Source organism: Salvelinus alpinus, chromosome 1, assembly GCF_045679555.1.
Source record: "Salvelinus alpinus chromosome 1, SLU_Salpinus.1, whole genome shotgun sequence".
Classification (NCBI taxonomy): Eukaryota; Metazoa; Chordata; class Actinopteri; order Salmoniformes; family Salmonidae; genus Salvelinus; species Salvelinus alpinus.
Genome location: NC_092086.1, coordinates 54,547,464 through 54,566,825, shown reverse-complemented (window position 1 = coordinate 54,566,825; position 19,362 = coordinate 54,547,464). Strand labels below are relative to the sequence as shown.

General features: G+C 39.3%; 1 protein-coding gene across 1 annotated transcript in view; it reads left to right on the top strand.

Moving 5' to 3' along the window:
- The window catches only part of crhr1 (corticotropin releasing hormone receptor 1), a 180,975-nt gene extending 163,753 nt beyond the window's left edge, over window positions 1-17,222 (top strand). Inside the window, exon 14 of the mRNA XM_071409798.1 lies at window positions 11,876-17,222. Coding sequence (XP_071265899.1) covers window positions 11,876-12,016 — 141 coding nt within the window. The 3' untranslated portion in view covers window positions 12,017-17,222. The remainder of the gene's footprint in view (window positions 1-11,875) is intronic.
- The last annotated feature ends 2,140 nt before the right edge of the window (window positions 17,223-19,362 follow it).

Here is a 19,362-nt window from a genome sequence, read left to right as displayed (position 1 = left end):
AAGGAAGAAGCCACTGCTTCCATAAAAAACAGACTACAGTTTGCAACTGCACATAGGGACAAAGATTGTACTTTTTGGAGAAATGTCATCTGGTCTGATGAAACAAAAATAGAGCTGTTTGGCCATAATGACCATCGTTATGTTTGGAGGAAAAAGGGGGAGGCTTGCAAGCCGAAGAACAACATCCCAACCGTGAAGCACGGGGGTGGCAGCATCATGTTCTGGGGGTGCTTTGCTGCAGGAGGGACTGGTGCACTTCACAAATAGATGGCATCATGAGGCAGGAAAATGATGTAGATATATTGAAGCAACGTCTCAAAACGTCAGTCAGGAAGTTAAAGCTTGGTCGCAAATGGGTCTTCCAAATGGACATTGACCCCAAGCATACTTCCAAAGTTCCGGCAAAATGGCTTAAGGACAACAAAGTCAAGGTATTGGAGTGGTCATGACAAAGCTTTGACCTCAATCCTATACAAAATCTGTGGGCAGAACTGAAAAAGCGTGTGCGAGCAAGGATGCCTACAAACCTGACTCAGTTACACCAGCTCTGTCAGGAGAATGGGCCAAAATTCACCCAACTTATTGTGGGAAGCTTGTGGAAGGCTACCGGAAATGTTTGACCCCAGCTAAACAATTTAAAGGCAATGCTACCAAATACTAATTGAGTGTTTGTAAACTTCTGACCCACTGGGAATGTGATGAAAGAAATGAAAGCTGAAATAAATCATTCTCTCTACTTTTATTCTGACATTTCACATTCTTCAAATAAAGTGGTGATCCTAACTGACCTAAGACAGGGAATGTTTACTAGGATTAAATGTCAGGAATTGTGAAAAATTTTGTTTAAATGTATTTGGCTAAGGTGTATGTAAACTTCTGACTTCAACTGTAAATATCAGTACATTTCATTGCCCTTATGCCTAAAACAACTGCAATATAAACAAATAACAATGAAATGAAGTACCCATTTAAATAGCTATTCATGTTCATTTTTCTCCATTAAAAACACTCTTACATATATCTTTCTAGGGTGGAACTGTTGCTGTTAAAATACAAGAAATCATTTACATTTTTTAACTAGAATAAACTGATTGAAGCAATATGCTTTTTGAGGCATCACACAGATGCTGCGACCCATACTTTAACGCTGGACTAACACATCATGAATCATTTTCATTCCGTAAAATACTGTAGGTTATCACATACACTGAGTGCACAAAATATTATGAACACCTGCTCTTTCCATGACATAGACTGACCAGGGGAAATAATCCAGGTGTAAGCTATGATCCAGTATTGATGTCACTTGTTAAATCCACCTCAATCAGCGTAGATGAAGGGGAGGAGACAGAAGGATTTTAAAAAATTGTGACAAATGAGACATGGATTGCGTATGTGTGCCATTCAGAGGGTGAATAGGATAGACAAAAGATTTAAGTGCCTTTGAAAGGGGTATGGTAATTTGTGCCAAGTAATGCAACACAGCTGGGGTTTTTACGCTCAACAGTTTCCCGTGTGTATGAAGAAGGGTCCACCAACTAAAGAACATCAAGCTAACTTGACAATTGTGGGAAGCATTGGACTCAACATAGGCCAGCATCCCTGTGGAACGCTTTCAAAATCTTGTAGAGTCCTTGCCCTGATGATAGTGTTGAGTGATTACCGAAACGTTGGTTCTTTTTTGTTTTTTAAACAACCAATTGACTTATTTGAATTCCATTTTGTTCTGTTTTTTTTCCTGTGAGCTCAATGCCCACATTGCACAGTTTCTCTAGAGATAAATCAGATCCAGCCTGAATTGTGCCATTTAGTAGGACAGGGGTACTCAACTCTTACCATACGAGGTCCGGCGCCTGCTGGTTTTCTGATCTATCGGATAATGAAATGCACACACCTGGTGTCCCAGGTCTAAATCAGTCCCTGATTAGAGGGGAACAATTTTAAAAAAATGCAGTGGAACTGGCTTCGAGGTCCAGAGTTGAGTATGAGGGTAGTAGGGAGTTATAGTTTCCAACAGGCCAATAAGCTACATCAAGTGGAGGGCCGAGTGTCTGTGGGATTTTGCTCCTCCCTTATGCTTGATTGATGAATTAAGGTCACTAATTAGAAGGGAACACCCATCACCTGGATTTCTAGGTCTAATTGAAAGGGAAAAGTGATTTTGTCAGACAGCATAGGCAGCAGCTTTATAGAGATGAGATAATGACCTGGAATGAAATAATAAAGTCATCAAATAAAACAAATGTTTTACACACAACCAATGAAATATTTGATTAAAGTGAAGTGAATAAATCATGTTTAATAAGTGATAAGCATTAATGGGCAGTCGCTACCATCATGGGACTTTTATTGTTTTTATCTGTGTTATCACAGGATTCAACCCAGATAATTCATAGTGCATCAATGTGAAAAATATTTAATCTAAATTAAATGAAGCCTACACACTAACGCTGAGTAGAGATCAATGTACAGTATGTTAGCATGACGCCACTTAGTGTGGCAGATATCTCCCACTGAGGTGCAGTTACTTAGGGCAAAAGTGGCCACTCAATAGACGTGTGCTGGCAGTATGCTTAGCTAATCAACCTCTATTTCTCCTGTCGGCTCGCTAATGTCGAGCAGCCGCTAATTCGTTGCTCTTGATGGAATCATGGGACTACATCCAAAGGACAAATGGTGGAGTTCGGCGGTTGTTCAAATGTTATCATGAACCATCAGCGATCTGTGAAGCAAAGCCAGAGAGGACCGATATTGTTTTTTTTCTGCTTTCTTTTCACCATTTACAACATACGGAGAACCAGAGTAGTACTAACTTCAGACACACAGGTAAATGTTATTAACTAGCCTTCTCTACTCAGATATTCTAGAAGAAGTGCCATTACTCAAGCAGTAGGAAAGAGAGTAGAAAGAGGTTCCGCTTTTTCTGTACCAGTCAGCCGCGGCCAACTTCAATCTAATACAGCTCTCCTTCACACTTACACAGTGCAAGCTCGGCTAATGACCTAACTGATATTAACGCTAACCAACTGCACTGAAATCATGATGAGCAGCAGGGTTTAACCTTCTCTCTTCTCCAGAATCTTCTTTTAATAACTCCTATGCTGCTGGGAGACCCCTTGAAGCAATACACACAACCCTGACTCTAATGACAGACTTAAAGCATGCTGCAAGGGGAAAACCTAGCCTAGCCAAAACAAAGATTCACTAACCTTGTGCTAACCTCACTAGCAGGGAGAAAATGCTCTTTAAATTGGATCTGCTGGGTATCTACGCGTGTAGTCCTGAGTAAAAACTCCTGTGTGAAAAGACTGAGAAATACCTGGGTTGTGGTGGTAGTTATGGTGTATTTGTTCAATATTCCAGAGTCCGGACGGAGTCTTTTTGTAGTGTGTTTTAAAGCCACTGGACCCCACAAGCTGATAAACGTATTGAATGTCATGACATGTATTGAATCCCATGATAATCAAGTGGTGGTCAGAGTAAAACGTTCTCAGAACCTCCCTGCAACCTAAAAATAAACGTCCCCAGAACATGCAAACTTTTTTTTTTTCAAGTTCAGTTTTACCGGTCTGTAAACATATGACTTTGTTCCCACAACCAGTTTGAAACTAAAAACATATTTTCCTACAACACATGATTCCACATGTGAAAGGTTATGTGATCGCATGTGAAAATTCACGGGAAATATCATCAAGTGTTCTAAAACTAAATGCGAAATATCATCACGTGAAGTGTTCCAAACCCGTATTGTTTCACAGGATTTCACATGTGATCATTTATGAAAATCCACGTGAAGTGTTCCAAAACTAAATGGAAATGTCACATTTGAAATCCTGTGATTTTCCATGTGAAATCATGTGGTTTTTCAAACCTTAATTTCTCTGGCGACTCCTTAGCCTTACACAATTGCCTTCGCTATTTTGAAATGTTAATGATTTGACACTCATGGCAGGCTGTGTATAAGATTGTCAAACCTGTCAGGACAATAGGCCAGTTTAATTTTCACACCCACCCACGCACAAGAAAAAGAGCAGGCCAAACTCCCATCCTAGCCTATACTACAGTAATCACCTCCAACCTTATGGAAATAAATGTGAAACTCATATTTGAGTAGATCTGGCATTCACCTACAATAACCTGTGAATAATTATAGTGTAGTGCAAAACGGTACACCAATCAACATACTGTTATTGGACTAACACAGGGTTCTTAAACCTTTTCAGCCTGGGACCCATATGAGAAATTATGTTTTCCTGGATCCCAAGCTTATGAAAATATGCAACTATACATACAGTTGAAGTCGAAAGTTTACATACACTTAGATTGGAGTCATTAAATCTTGTTTTTCAACCACTCCACAAATCTCTTCTTAACAAACTATAGTTTTGCAAGTCGGTTAAGACATCTACTTTGTACATGACACAATTCATTTTTTCAACAAATGTTTACAGACAGATTATTTCACTGTATCACAATTCCAGTGTGTCAGAAGTTTACATAAACTAAGTTGACTGTGTCTTTAAACAGCTTGGAAAATTCCAGAAAATTATGTCATTGCTTTAGAAGCTTCTGATAGTCTGAATGCCAACATTTGAGGCAATTGGAGGTGTACCTGTGGATGTATTTCAAGGCCTACCTTCAAACTCAGTGCCTCTTTGCTTGACATCATGAGAAAATCAAAAGAAATCAGCCAACACCTCAGAAAAAAATTGTAGGCCTCCACAAGTCTGATTCATCCTTGGGAGAAATTTCCAAACGCTTGAAGGTACCACGTTCATCTGTACAAACAATAGTACGCAAGTATAAACACCATGGGACCACGCAGCCATCATACAGCTCAGGAAGGAGACGAGTTCTGTCTCCTAGAGATGAACGTACTTTGGTGCAAAAAGTGCAAATCAATCCCAGAACAACAGCAAAGGACCTTGTGAAGATGCTGGAGGAAACAGGTACAAAAGTATTTATATCCACAGTAAAACAAGTCCTATATCGACATAACCTGAAAGGCTGCTCAGCAAGGAAGAAGCCACTGCTTCCATAAAAAACAGACTACAGTTTGCAACTGCACATAGGGACAAAGATTGTACTTTTTGGAGAAATGTCATCTGGTCTGATGAAACAAAAATAGAGCTGTTTGGCCATAATGACCATCGTTATGTTTGGAGGAAAAAGGGGGAGGCTTGCAAGCCGAAGAACAACATCCCAACCGTGAAGCACGGGGGTGGCAGCATCATGTTCTGGGGGTGCTTTGCTGCAGGAGGGACTGGTGCACTTCACAAATAGATGGCATCATGAGGCAGGAAAATGATGTAGATATATTGAAGCAACGTCTCAAAACGTCAGTCAGGAAGTTAAAGCTTGGTCGCAAATGGGTCTTCCAAATGGACATTGACCCCAAGCATACTTCCAAAGTTCCGGCAAAATGGCTTAAGGACAACAAAGTCAAGGTATTGGAGTGGTCATGACAAAGCTTTGACCTCAATCCTATACAAAATCTGTGGGCAGAACTGAAAAAGCGTGTGCGAGCAAGGATGCCTACAAACCTGACTCAGTTACACCAGCTCTGTCAGGAGAATGGGCCAAAATTCACCCAACTTATTGTGGGAAGCTTGTGGAAGGCTACCGGAAATGTTTGACCCCAGCTAAACAATTTAAAGGCAATGCTACCAAATACTAATTGAGTGTTTGTAAACTTCTGACCCACTGGGAATGTGATGAAAGAAATGAAAGCTGAAATAAATCATTCTCTCTACTTTTATTCTGACATTTCACATTCTTCAAATAAAGTGGTGATCCTAACTGACCTAAGACAGGGAATGTTTACTAGGATTAAATGTCAGGAATTGTGAAAAATTTTGTTTAAATGTATTTGGCTAAGGTGTATGTAAACTTCTGACTTCAACTGTAAATATCAGTACATTTCATTGCCCTTATGCCTAAAACAACTGCAATATAAACAAATAACAATGAAATGAAGTACCCATTTAAATAGCTATTCATGTTCATTTTTCTCCATTAAAAACACTCTTACATATATCTTTCTAGGGTGGAACTGTTGCTGTTAAAATACAAGAAATCATTTACATTTTTTAACTAGAATAAACTGATTGAAGCAATATGCTTTTTGAGGCATCACACAGATGCTGCGACCCATACTTTAACGCTGGACTAACACATCATGAATCATTTTCATTCCGTAAAATACTGTAGGTTATCACATACACTGAGTGCACAAAATATTATGAACACCTGCTCTTTCCATGACATAGACTGACCAGGGGAAATAATCCAGGTGTAAGCTATGATCCAGTATTGATGTCACTTGTTAAATCCACCTCAATCAGCGTAGATGAAGGGGAGGAGACAGAAGGATTTTAAAAAATTGTGACAAATGAGACATGGATTGCGTATGTGTGCCATTCAGAGGGTGAATAGGATAGACAAAAGATTTAAGTGCCTTTGAAAGGGGTATGGTAATTTGTGCCAAGTAATGCAACACAGCTGGGGTTTTTACGCTCAACAGTTTCCCGTGTGTATGAAGAAGGGTCCACCAACCAAAGAACATCAAGCTAACTTGACAATTGTGGGAAGCATTGGACTCAACATAGGCCAGCATCCCTGTGGAACGCTTTCAAAATCTTGTAGAGTCCTTGCCCTGATGATAGTGTTGAGTGATTACCGAAACGTTGGTTCTTTTTTGTTTTTTAAACAACCAATTGACTTATTTGAATTCCATTTTGTTCTGTTTTTTTTCCTGTGAGCTCAATGCCCACATTGCACAGTTTCTCTAGAGATAAATCAGATCCAGCCTGAATTGTGCCATTTAGTAGGACAGGGGTACTCAACTCTTACCATACGAGGTCCGGCGCCTGCTGGTTTTCTGATCTATCGGATAATGAAATGCACACACCTGGTGTCCCAGGTCTAAATCAGTCCCTGATTAGAGGGGAACAATTTTTAAAAAATGCAGTGGAACTGGCTTCGAGGTCCAGAGTTGAGTATGAGGGTAGTAGGGAGTTATAGTTTCCAACAGGCCAATAAGCTACATCAAGTGGAGGGCCGAGTGTCTGTGGGATTTTGCTCCTCCCTTATGCTTGATTGATGAATTAAGGTCACTAATTAGAAGGGAACACCCATCACCTGGATTTCTAGGTCTAATTGAAAGGGAAAAGTGATTTTGTCAGACAGCATAGGCAGCAGCTTTATAGAGATGAGATAATGACCTGGAATGAAATAATAAAGTCATCAAATAAAACAAATGTTTTACACACAACCAATGAAATATTTGATTAAAGTGAAGTGAATAAATCATGTTTAATAAGTGATAAGCATTAATGGGCAGTCGCTACCATCATGGGACTTTTATTGTTTTTATCTGTGTTATCACAGGATTCAACCCAGATAATTCATAGTGCATCAATGTGAAAAATATTTAATCTAAATTAAATGAAGCCTACACACTAACGCTGAGTAGAGATCAATGTACAGTATGTTAGCATGACGCCACTTAGTGTGGCAGATATCTCCCACTGAGGTGCAGTTACTTAGGGCAAAAGTGGCCACTCAATAGACGTGTGCTGGCAGTATGCTTAGCTAATCAACCTCTATTTCTCCTGTCGGCTCGCTAATGTCGAGCAGCCGCTAATTCGTTGCTCTTGATGGAATCATGGGACTACATCCAAAGGACAAATGGTGGAGTTCGGCGGTTGTTCAAATGTTATCATGAACCATCAGCGATCTGTGAAGCAAAGCCAGAGAGGACCGATATTGTTTTTTTTCTGCTTTCTTTTCACCATTTACAACATACGGAGAACCAGAGTAGTACTAACTTCAGACACACAGGTAAATGTTATTAACTAGCCTTCTCTACTCAGATATTCTAGAAGAAGTGCCATTACTCAAGCAGTAGGAAAGAGAGTAGAAAGAGGTTCCGCTTTTTCTGTACCAGTTAACCGCGGCCGACTTCAATCACTGGTATTTTAGCATTCCTAGCTAATACAGCTCTCCTTGTGCTAAGCAGGGAGAAAATGCTCTTTATATTGGATCTGTTGGGTATCTAAGCATGTAGTCCCTGCAACCTAAAAATAAACGTTCCCAGAACAGGCAAAATTTTCACTTCTGTTCTCAGAACGTTAAAAAAAAACGTTCGGTTTTACCAGTCAGTAAACCCACTGGACCCATTAATGTAAAAAATATATAATCGAAATAGAAAACAGTGATTTTTTTTTTTTTTTTTTTACAAAGGAACCGAAACCGAACCGACCTCAAGAAACACTAATCGCTCAGCACTACCTGATGAATTGAGGCTTTTCTGATCCAAAACGGGGGGCAACTCAATATTAGGAAAGCGTTCGTAATGCTTTGTACACTCAGTTTACAGTGAGCTCCAAAAGTATTTGGACAGTGACACATTTTTTATTATTTTGGACTGTACTTCAGCAATTTGGATTTAAAAATTATACAATGTCTATGAGTTTAAAGTGCAGACTGTCTGCTTTAATTTGAGGGTATTTTCATCCATATCGGGTGAACCATTTAGAAATTACAGCACTTTTTGTACATAGTCCCCCCATTTTAGGGGACCAAAAGTATAGGGATACATTCACTTAAGTGTAAGTAGTAGTACCCATATTCATTGCACGCAATGACTACATCAAGCTTGTGACTCTACAAATTAGTTTGATGCATTTTATGTTTGTTTTGGTTGTGTTTCAGACTATTTTGTGCCCAATAGAAATGAATGGTAAATAATGTGTAATTTTTGAGTCACTTTTATTGTAAATAACAGAAAATATGTATAAACACTTCTACATTAATGTGGATGCTACCATGATTACGAATAATCCTAAACGAGTGAGAATGTTAGATGCACAAATATCATACCTCCAAGACATGCTAACCTCTCATCATTACAATAACAGGGGAGGTTAGCATCTTGGGGGGGGGGGGGGGGGTGTATAATATTTGTGTATTGTATCATTTCAAATCCAAAGTGCTGGAGTACAGTCCCTGTCCCAATAATTTTGGAGCTCACTCTATGATATTAAACATATGATTATTCTATGATATTCTGATGATAACATATGATATTCTAAAATCCACATTAAAAAAAGGAACATTTTAACATTTTAACACAAACGGACTTGTTGCAGATAAAAAGCAGTGCGTCGTGACATAGTCCTAACTTTTCATTTAGTGAATTAAACATCAGAAGTTCTGTGTTTCCATCCTAGTTTTATTTCTGACGCTGGTTTTGGCACAAAAAGTATGCGATAAACAGCAAATGTGCCCACTCGCGTCTTGGCACGTGGCTCTAGACAACAGCTTGCCGATACAGTGCAAAGGGTAGATTAGGAGGTTATGAATAAGACCATGATCATTTTTATTTGTCAACTGGCAGCCGAGCATGGATAGTCATGTCACCACCATACGAAATAAGACCATCGATAGTTATTGGAAAGGAGCATCTGTAATGTCTACGCTAATAAATCGGGAAGCAAGTACAGGGAGTGAATTTAATAAATAACCGAACATGGAACAAAACAAGAAACACGAGTAGCGTACAGACATGAAACAATGACTCCTGGGGAAAGAACCAAAGCGAGTGACAGATATAGGGGAGGTAACCAGGAAGGTGATGGAGTCCAGGTGAGTCTCATGAGGCACAAGTGTGCGTAATAATGAGTAAACTGGCGACAACAAGAGCCGGAGAGGGTGAGCGAGAGTAGACGTGACAGTACCCCCTCCCTGACGCGCGGCTCCAGCCACAGGACGCCGACCAGAGGGACGGTCGCGAGGACCAGTATCGCTTCTGCTGAGGCATGGGAATCTGTCGAGCCGGCTGAGGCATGGGATCCCGATGAGCCAGCTGAGTCACGGAAGCCGGACGAGCTAGCTGCGGCTTCCCCTGTAGCTTCGGCAATTGAAGCCTGATGAGCCAACCGAGGCTTGAGAACCTATCAAGCCAGCTGAGGCATGAAGCCTAAAGAGCCATCCCTGGTTGCGTCAGCAGCCGCCCTCGGACCTGACGTCACCAGCAAAAAATAAATCCCTGTTGCTTCCTTTGGTGAGGCGCTATTCTGGAACGTCAACACTAATAAATCGGGAAGCAAGTACAGGGAGTGAATTTAATGAATAAGCGATCATGGAACAAAACAAGAACCACGAGTAGCGTACAGACATGAAACACAAAACAATATAGCCTGGGGAAAGAACCAAAGGGAGTGACTGATATAGGGGAGGTAATCAGGAATGTAATGGAGACCAGGTGTGTCTCATGAGGCGCAGGTGCGTGTAACAATGGTGACAGGTTTGCGGAATAATGAGTAAACTGCGGAATAATGAGTAAACTGGCGACAATGAGAGGTGGAGCGGGAGTAGACGTGACAGCATCAAGCTCATCACCGCGCACTTTCACCACCCTGTGAAGTTCATAACTTATTTAAATCTGTGCATGCTTTTCCAAGTCGCAGTGGGGGGATCACACAACATAGCATAGTGTGGATCCAAGTTTACTTCAAAATGATGGTTATTATGTCAATAATTGCGGATAAAAGCTTTTCTACTGCAATTGTTGCATATTCTGTTTCACAGACCAAAAAATTTGCCCACGTATTTAGTTTTGTCGACAAATTAGCTGTTTCCAACAGGCTTGTCTTTACATGTTTTATCCGATGTTCTTACTCGAATAAAAAAGTTTGATGGAAAACTCTTTTGTGTGAAAGGCTTCCAGTCTCTGAGAAAAGAGCGGGAAAGTGATTATTTTTCCTTTTATCCATGAAATCACTCGCACAATGTACTCCAACTGTCATTCAGCTATTCTATCTACAATCATTAATATACAGTACGTTATTCTAATTCTGTATTAAACACTCAAGGCTCTTTTCGCAGACATAACCAAATGTGTCTTTACTGCGTTCACACCCCTACTGTACACAGTCCTCATCCTCTGTGACATGTTTCCTTCAATTCCACAGCCAACTGTGTGCAGTGTTCCAAAGGGCCCTGCAGGGTTTCACATAGTACAAAGTGAAAAGATAGAGCTGCTTGTTGCTCTAGTTCTTTAGAAGCAGGTGAAAAAACAAACAGGTTGGCTTTAATTAAATATACTGTGATAGACGTCTTACGTAAAGCCTGTGTTTTGGTAGAATCATGGATAGAAATATTATGCCTATGAGCGTTAATTGTCCAAAAAATAAACACTTTCCTGCTGAAGAAAGAGTGTTATTCAAGATGTGGAAGCTCTATGGAGCACACAGTTTCATGAATATAGGTTTAGAAAGGGAACAACTCGAACTTAGATGTTGATCTTTTCAGCATACTTAAACCAGGGAGCCAAAGAACATAGTGCTGCTTCTCCTTTGTAAACTAACTTATTAGTGAGAAAGGGGCCTGTACACTTATCCTTTGATACATCCAGTCAAAGTTTGGGCTTCTAATGAGGTTAATAATTATTCAAATCCAAAAGCAAATAAGGAAAGTAGTTATCATGTCACTGACTTGTTATTAGAGAATACATGGTGGTCCTCATGGTGTGGCAGAAGTTCAGTGCCTTAAAAGCTTCTACCTCCCTCTTATTTTTAATCGCATGGCACTGGCCCAACACTGTCCACTTCTCCTTGGTTACCACAATTTGGAAATTGCATAAATGAGAACATTTTAATTAGGTGAAAACAATTAAATGGAAACTCACTTAAAGTGGCAGTTAACTATGAGTGGTATTCAATCAAACTGACATTGCCGATTTACATAGTTTCTGTGAAGAAAATAAATATAATTGTTATGTTACTCTAGTCAACAATTTACACCGTCAGACCAAACAAAATTTGAATTTTCTCTCTTTTTCTCCGTCTCTCTCTCTCTGCTATCCTCTCAGGTGCGTTCTGCGGTTAGGAAGAGATGGCACCGCTGGCAGGACAAGCATTCAATCAGGGCTCGGGTGGCACGCGCCATGTCCATCCCCACGTCACCCACGCGGGTCAGCTTCCACAGCATCAAGCAGTCCTCGGCTGTTTGAGGACCAGCAACACTCTGCTTTGGCTGAACGCCCCCATCTAACCTCTCACCGCCAACCACCCCTCCAACATGTTCCCCACAGAGCACTGCTTTCCCCTCTTCTCTCCAAACCAACCGAGGGAAACAGCTACCGTGATGGTTCACACAGGGTACACTTGGTCTGTAAACACAGACCTCACATACCCCCTCCCAGGGTGCGGTGACCTCTGTAGTCTCTCGCCTGCTAATACATTGAGGTACGTTCGCTCAGTGCATTCCCTCTGGAAGCTACAGACGGTCAGGATGACAATGGCCAAACTAAGTAATGTCAAGAGCGGACTTTTTGCCAAAAGGCAGCACAGGGAATTGGTACAATCCCTGTGGAATTGGCAGATTCAGCTGAAAGGGGACTTTTGATGTCAGATAAAAAAGAAAATCACGTTTGTCAGTAAGTCCAGTGTTCTCTTATTCTTTTTTATTCTGCAAAATCCAGAAGTTGGAGTCCATATGGATGGAGTTGGAGTTCATATGGATGAAGTTGGAGTCCATAAGAATACTTTGAAAGTGGGAAGAAAATGGTACTGGGGCACGTGCTTGTATCAGTGTCAAATACATGATCCCTGTTGGACTAACTGACCTGTTCAAGATCATTGACAAAAACAATTTAATTCTTGTTCCTTTGCATGTTTTTATTTTCTGTGGAGCAATTTTTGAACTTTGAGCTGGCTATGCTTACTGGCGCTGCATCGTAAAGCGAATGACCGTCATGGACCATTTATTTCATGTCTGTCCAGACTACTGTCTATAGTAAACATTCTCCCATTCCTTCCTTTTGTTTTTCTGATTAATTATTATCTTCATAGAGACCATGTTCTGGATATGAAATCTTTGGCCACCATTGAAGATGGATGCCTTCCCCATTATCCTTACAACAACAACAACAACCAAGGAATTGTGCAAGCGGAAAAAGTGATGTGACATCCAACACTGTTACTAATGGGAATGAACTGTGAAAATTGGTACACACTGTCAAATCTACCTAGAGGACAAAACAGTTGTGTTTGTGTTGCCCAGTTCTTTCAGGAAGTAAATATTTAGCATAACTCTCCTCAAACTGTAATGACTTCTTCTCCTTCCTTTCATCTTAGCCTTTTCCTGGGACTCAAACGTAACGTTGGCTTAGAGATAGTCAGACCTGGGGGGGGTGAAGGAAGAGCGGCAGTTTAACATCAATAAGGCATTTCACGCCTGGTAAGGTTGAGTTTTTTTGAGGCTCAAGCGAATACAAACACACATATGGAGAGGATTTATCATAGGCTACAGTATGAAACATAACTGAAGATATTTTTTATTTTGCGTAAGGTTGTAAAAGGTGTTAATCTTCAACCGATTTAAGCACACCTTTATCCAAGCACTTTTATTTATTTCAAATTCAAAAATTACCAGCACCGTCATAAGATAACGCCCACTTTAGTATATAATTTTGAAAGCTGGATTGGGAGAAATGCCAATTATTAATATAATTATTTTGGCTAGCTATGTTAAGGTCTGAGAGGAACGTGGATGTTTTGGTTGCTTCATCTCTGCAACTTGCAAAACGTATCTATACTAAATCTTCAGACTAAATCATTTTGTTCTTCAAACTCTTTCTTGCCATCAAACAGGTAATATGTTATATTGCTATTGTGTCGTAGAAAGTACCCAATGGGCACACACAACAACATTGTTTCCACATCATTTCAACAAAATAACATTGAACCAACATGGAATAGACATTGAATTGACGTCTGTGCCCAGTGGGTACTGACAATACTTTGCTGAAATTCTGCAAATCCTTTCAAATTGAAACACCCATTATGAAGGACCATAACAAATCGGATCATCATTCCAACATAAAACCATTTATCAGATATTGTCATGCACATAGCACAACTTTTTATTTTTGAATGACAATTGAATAAGTCAAAGTAACTAGGAAAAGATTAACACAATGTCTGGCAGATGATTGAGTGAATGTTGACTTCTTGTGGTTTGTTCTGACAAAAGGGAATAGAGTTATGCATATTCAGATAGACGTTGTCTAGACAGGACCAGTCTCAAATGTTTTGCAGTAGGATTCCCCTCTCTCGCTCTTTCTCTGGCTGAAAAATATTGTAATTATGAATACAAAAGCTGAAATAATTCACAATCATCAGCTCCCCAAAAGTTCCCTTATTTTTGTTGTTCTGTACATTGGCTAATGTGGGAGCCCTCCCAAAAAGCTTGTGAGTTTGAAGCTTGAATCTCAGCGCTCAGAGAACCAGTTGGCTTCCACACACTACCCCACACAGCACAGGATGAAACCAATTAAGACCAACGTTTTACTTGGTGTTGTTAAGATAGCTCACCCCAGTAGGTAGAGCTATGAGAGGACTGTGAGAGCTATAATGGCCTCAGCCACAAGGACGTCTCATCTGCCTCTCTCTCTCGTGCGCGTGGTCTGCTAATTAGCGTGGTCTGCTAATTAGCTCTATCTGCAGGGAGGTCACAGCTAGTTTGTCTGAAAGCTGAGAGCCAGGGACAATTCAGGAAAGAGAGAATAGTACCAAAGCCTGTACCCTGACACGGTCCCCTGCTATGCAACATCTCTATGAATGAGCGAGTGAATGGAAGAACTGAGAATGAAATGAAATGGGCTTTTGTGGTATAGATAGAGGCAGGGATAGGAACTGGGACTTGCTGGGATTTGACTTAAAATGTTCAACCGGGCATAGCCGCATGAAGTAGGGGTTGCAGCACCCCCTGATAAATCTACATTTATCAAGCATCCTCACTCCAAAACATCTTCCTGCGGCCATGCCCCCAGGCCATAGTTCACAACCAGGGACCGAAAAAGGGATTGTTTTGATGGTTTTTTGGGGTTTGAAAGGCATAAAGTGCTGTTTTTCATGTATTTGTTCATACAGACTTTTGTGCTTATTTGGAACAGAATTATATACAGTATTTTTAAAAACTGGTTGAATCATCATTTCAACCCAAAAATTAAATGTGATGTTTAATCAACGTGGGAAACTGATTGGATTTTTAAATTTATGGGATTTTTGTCTTTTTTTCACCCAACTTTTAACCACAATCAAATGACAGGGTGGCATTTTTGGTGGATTTCACGTTGAATTCACGTTAGTTGACAACTCAACCAAATGAATATTAAAACTAGACATTGAAGTGACTTCTGTGCCCAGTGGGTATTCAGTTGAAATGGATCCTGAAGCGCTAACTGACATTTAGAAAAGAAAAGAAACTGCTGGGTTTATTTTGCAAAGTCAAACAAAGCCAATCCTCCGTTGCCAGATATGTGTATAGACAACAGAAATAGTTTGTTCTGAATCCTTTTTTCCTCCCGGTCCCTTTTGATCATTGGCATAAAGCAGTCAGAATAAAATATGTGATATCATTGGCAATGTTAACAGATCGCTTTAAGTAATAGTTATAGAACGTATTGTCAGACAGATGCATCCTAATCGCTGAAACAAATGATCACAAGAATCACAGATGCGGCTTCATCTATGTTTGCTGAAGGCAGGCTGATTTATTTTTCATGGGGAAAATGTGATAAAACTACTGTCCAACCCCATCTAACAGAGCACAGTTTATTCCACAATCCCATTGTTTATGTACCTGTCATGCTGTTTAACACATTGAATGGAGAGAGAGAGAGAGAGAGAGTGTGAGAATGTCTGGCTGGTGGTTGATATGTCAAAATGAACTCTTCGCCCACCCAGCCAGGGATGCTACTGCCCTCCAACACACACCATGTATTCCTCAACAGCCAGGATACGTGACGATATTACGTTCATGAGATTAGAGGTTAGCCTGGAATGGAATTGCCAATGTATGATAGTGTTATGCATTCCAATTCCAGGTACCTGCCTCTGTCATGAAAATATGTTCTCTCTTAACCAAAATGATTTACCCTGGAATTCCAAAGCCAGTTGGTTCTCTGTTATAATGTTACAAGAACCCTGTTCTAAATCACAGCTACCAGATTTCCGAGAATTGTATTCCAAACACTGAATGTAATTCTATTCTGAACACATATTCCAGTTATCATAACCAATAACCAGATGCTATTGAAAACTTTTTAAATCAAATGCAGTATTTCAGTATTTTGTAGAAAATGGACTATACAGCTATTTTCCTTCCTTTTCCAGGAAACAGGAATATTTTAGTTCAAATATTTTCATGTATACATGTGCATGGTCAGACTCCGATTTTGAAATTCTGAATTTGCTAGCTGACGTCAATCCAGGGAAAGTAGTTTCTTGAGGCAGCCGTCATCATTACTATTATTATTATCATTCTGTATACAGTAGATGTCTCTCAAAGTGTGTCATAGTCATCATACTTCTTTAATATAATACTGACATTGAAAATGGCTCCAGTATACAGTACACAGACAGCTTCATAATGAATTCCAGTTATTTGCACATATGCTATTAGTGTAGTCAGCTGTCATACCACTGACTGTCAGCAACATCAGTGTAGTCAAATGTTCTCTTGTTTTTCTTTGTCATTACCAAAGTAGTTGTGGTCACGAACATCCTCCAAAGACACAAGCGCAGCTATCTAGTCGATAGGCTGTTCTTATTTCTTGCCCTATCTCTTTATTTCAATAAGAAATTCTGCTGCTGCCCTTTCTCTTTTTTTGATTGTTTATTTGGCTTGATTTGTTTCCTTAATTGTGCAGAGGGGTCTTGACCGATTTCTCTCGATGCAGTTATAGTTACTATAACAACGATGTATGTAAGTGTTCTTTCTCGGGTATTTACAATGTGTTCGTCTTTTGTTGTGAAGGTGTAAGAACCAAAAACATTTGTATTTATTTAACTGTCTAAGGCACACAGATTTTTATATTTATCACATTATTTAAAGGGTACAGCTTTTATTGAAGGACACAGGCCCACATTACCTATAATATAGATTGATAAATAAATCGAATTATGTCCACAATGTGTCTACTTAAGATTTTGTGATGAAAGGTGCGATACGTAGTTTGATGTGATTTTTTTCACTTTTGTTGTTATGTTTGATAATGTTGCAATTATCTTTCTTTCCTCTTTCAAAGTCCAATAAGGAAAAATTGTATTTATTATGTTTATGACTCTACTTGTTCAATGTTGGAAAGCGTTGAGGAATTGTACATAGTTTGTAAAAAAATAAAAAAATAAAAGCAATCTAATGAGAAAAAGTATATGTGGAGAGTTCAAGATATATGGAACAGTGCTACTACATAAATTGTGCATTAAAATGTGTTTTTTTAACAAACCCAAAAAATCTGTCACTGTTGACATTGAGACTGGTGTTTGCGGGTACTATTTAACGAAGCTGCCAGTTGAGGACTGGTGAGGTGTCTGTTTCTCAAACTAGACACTCTAATGTACTTGTCCTCTTGCTCAGTTGTGCACCGGGGCCTCCCACTCCTATTTCTATTCTGGTTAGAGCCAGTTTGCGCTGTTCTGTGAAGGGAGTAGTACACAGCACTGTACGATATCTTCAATTTCTTGGCAATTTCTCACATGGCATAGTCTTCCTTTCTCAGAACAAGAATAGACTGACGAGTTTCAGAAGAAAGTATTTTGTCTCTGGCCATTTTGAGCCTGTAATCGAACCCACAAATGCTGACACTCCAGATACTCAACTAGTCTAAAGAAGGCACGTTTTATTGCTTCTTTTAATCAGGACAACAGTTTTCAGCTGTGCTAACATAATTGCAAAATGGTTTTCTAATGATCAATTAGCCTTTTAAAATGATAAACTTGGATTAGCTAACACAACGTGCCATTGGAACACAGGAGTGATGGTTGCTGATAATGGGCCTCTGTACACCTATGTAGATATTTTATAAAAATCTGCCCTTTCCAGCTACAATAGTAATTTAAAACATTAACAGTGTCTGCACTGTATTTATGATCAAGTTGATGTTTTTTTAATGGACAAAAAAATAGCTTTTCTTTCAAAAACAAGGACATTTCTAAGTGACCCCAAACTTTTGAACAGTGGTGTATGTAAAAAATAAAATTGTGCCATCTGATTTGCTTAATATAAGAACTTAAAAATGATTCATACTTTTACTTGTACTTTTAATACTTAATTAAGAATACTTTAGCAAATACATTTACTTTTGATACTTAAGTATATTTAAAACCAAATACTTTTTGACTTTTACTCAAGTAGTATTTTACTGGGTGACATCAATCTACACAGAATCTTCTGTAATTTCAAAGTGGAAGACAAATTCCAACATTTGTTAAAAGACAAAATATGAAAAATACAACACTAATATCTTGATTACATAAGTTTTCAACTCCCTAAGTCAATACATGTTAGAATCACCTTTGGCAGCGATTACAGATGTGAGTCTTTCTGGGTAAGTCTCTAAGAGATTTGCACACCTGGATTGCACAATATTTACAAATTATTTTTAAATTCTTCAAGTTCTGTCAAGTTGGTTGTTGATTATTGCTAGACAGCCATTTTCAAGTATTTCCATAGAGTTGCATGCCAATTTAAGTCAAAACTTTAACTAGGCCACTCAGGAACATTTATTGTCATCTAGGTAAGCAACTTCAGTGTATATTTGGCCTTGATTTTTAGGTCATTGTCCTGCTGAAAGGTGAATTATTCTGTTGGAAAACAGACTGATAAAGGTTTTCCTATAGGATTTTTTACAGTAGCTCTATTCCGTTTACTTTTATCCAAAAAAATCTCCCTTAGTCCAAGCCAATTACAAGCACACACATAAGATGTTGCAGCCACCACCATGATTGAAAATATAAAGTGATACTCAATGATGTGTTTTGTTGGATATGCCCCAAACATAACGCTTTGTATTCAGGACATGAAGTTAATTTCATTGCCACATTTTTTGTAGATTTACTTTAGTGCCTTATTGCAAACAGGATGCATGCTTTGGAATATTTTTTATTTTCATCCTGTCATTTAGGTTAGTATTTTGGAGTAACTACAATGTTCTTGATCCATCCTAAGTTTTCTCCAATCACAGGCATTAAACCTCTAACTGTTTTAATGTCACCATTGCCCTCATGGTGAACTCCCTGAGTGGTTTCCTTCCTCTCCGGCAACTCAGTTAGGAAGGACGGCTGTATCTTTGTAGTGACTCTGTGTTTTGATACACCATCCAAAGTGTAATTAATTACTTCACCATGCTCAATGTCTACTTTTTTAATGTTTACACTTCTACCAAAAGGTGCCCTTCTTTGTGATGCATTGGAAAACCTCCCTCGACTTTGTGGTTGAAACTGGGTTTGAAATGCACTTCTCAGCTGAGAGACCTAACATGGGGTACAGAGATGAGGTAGTCATTCAAAA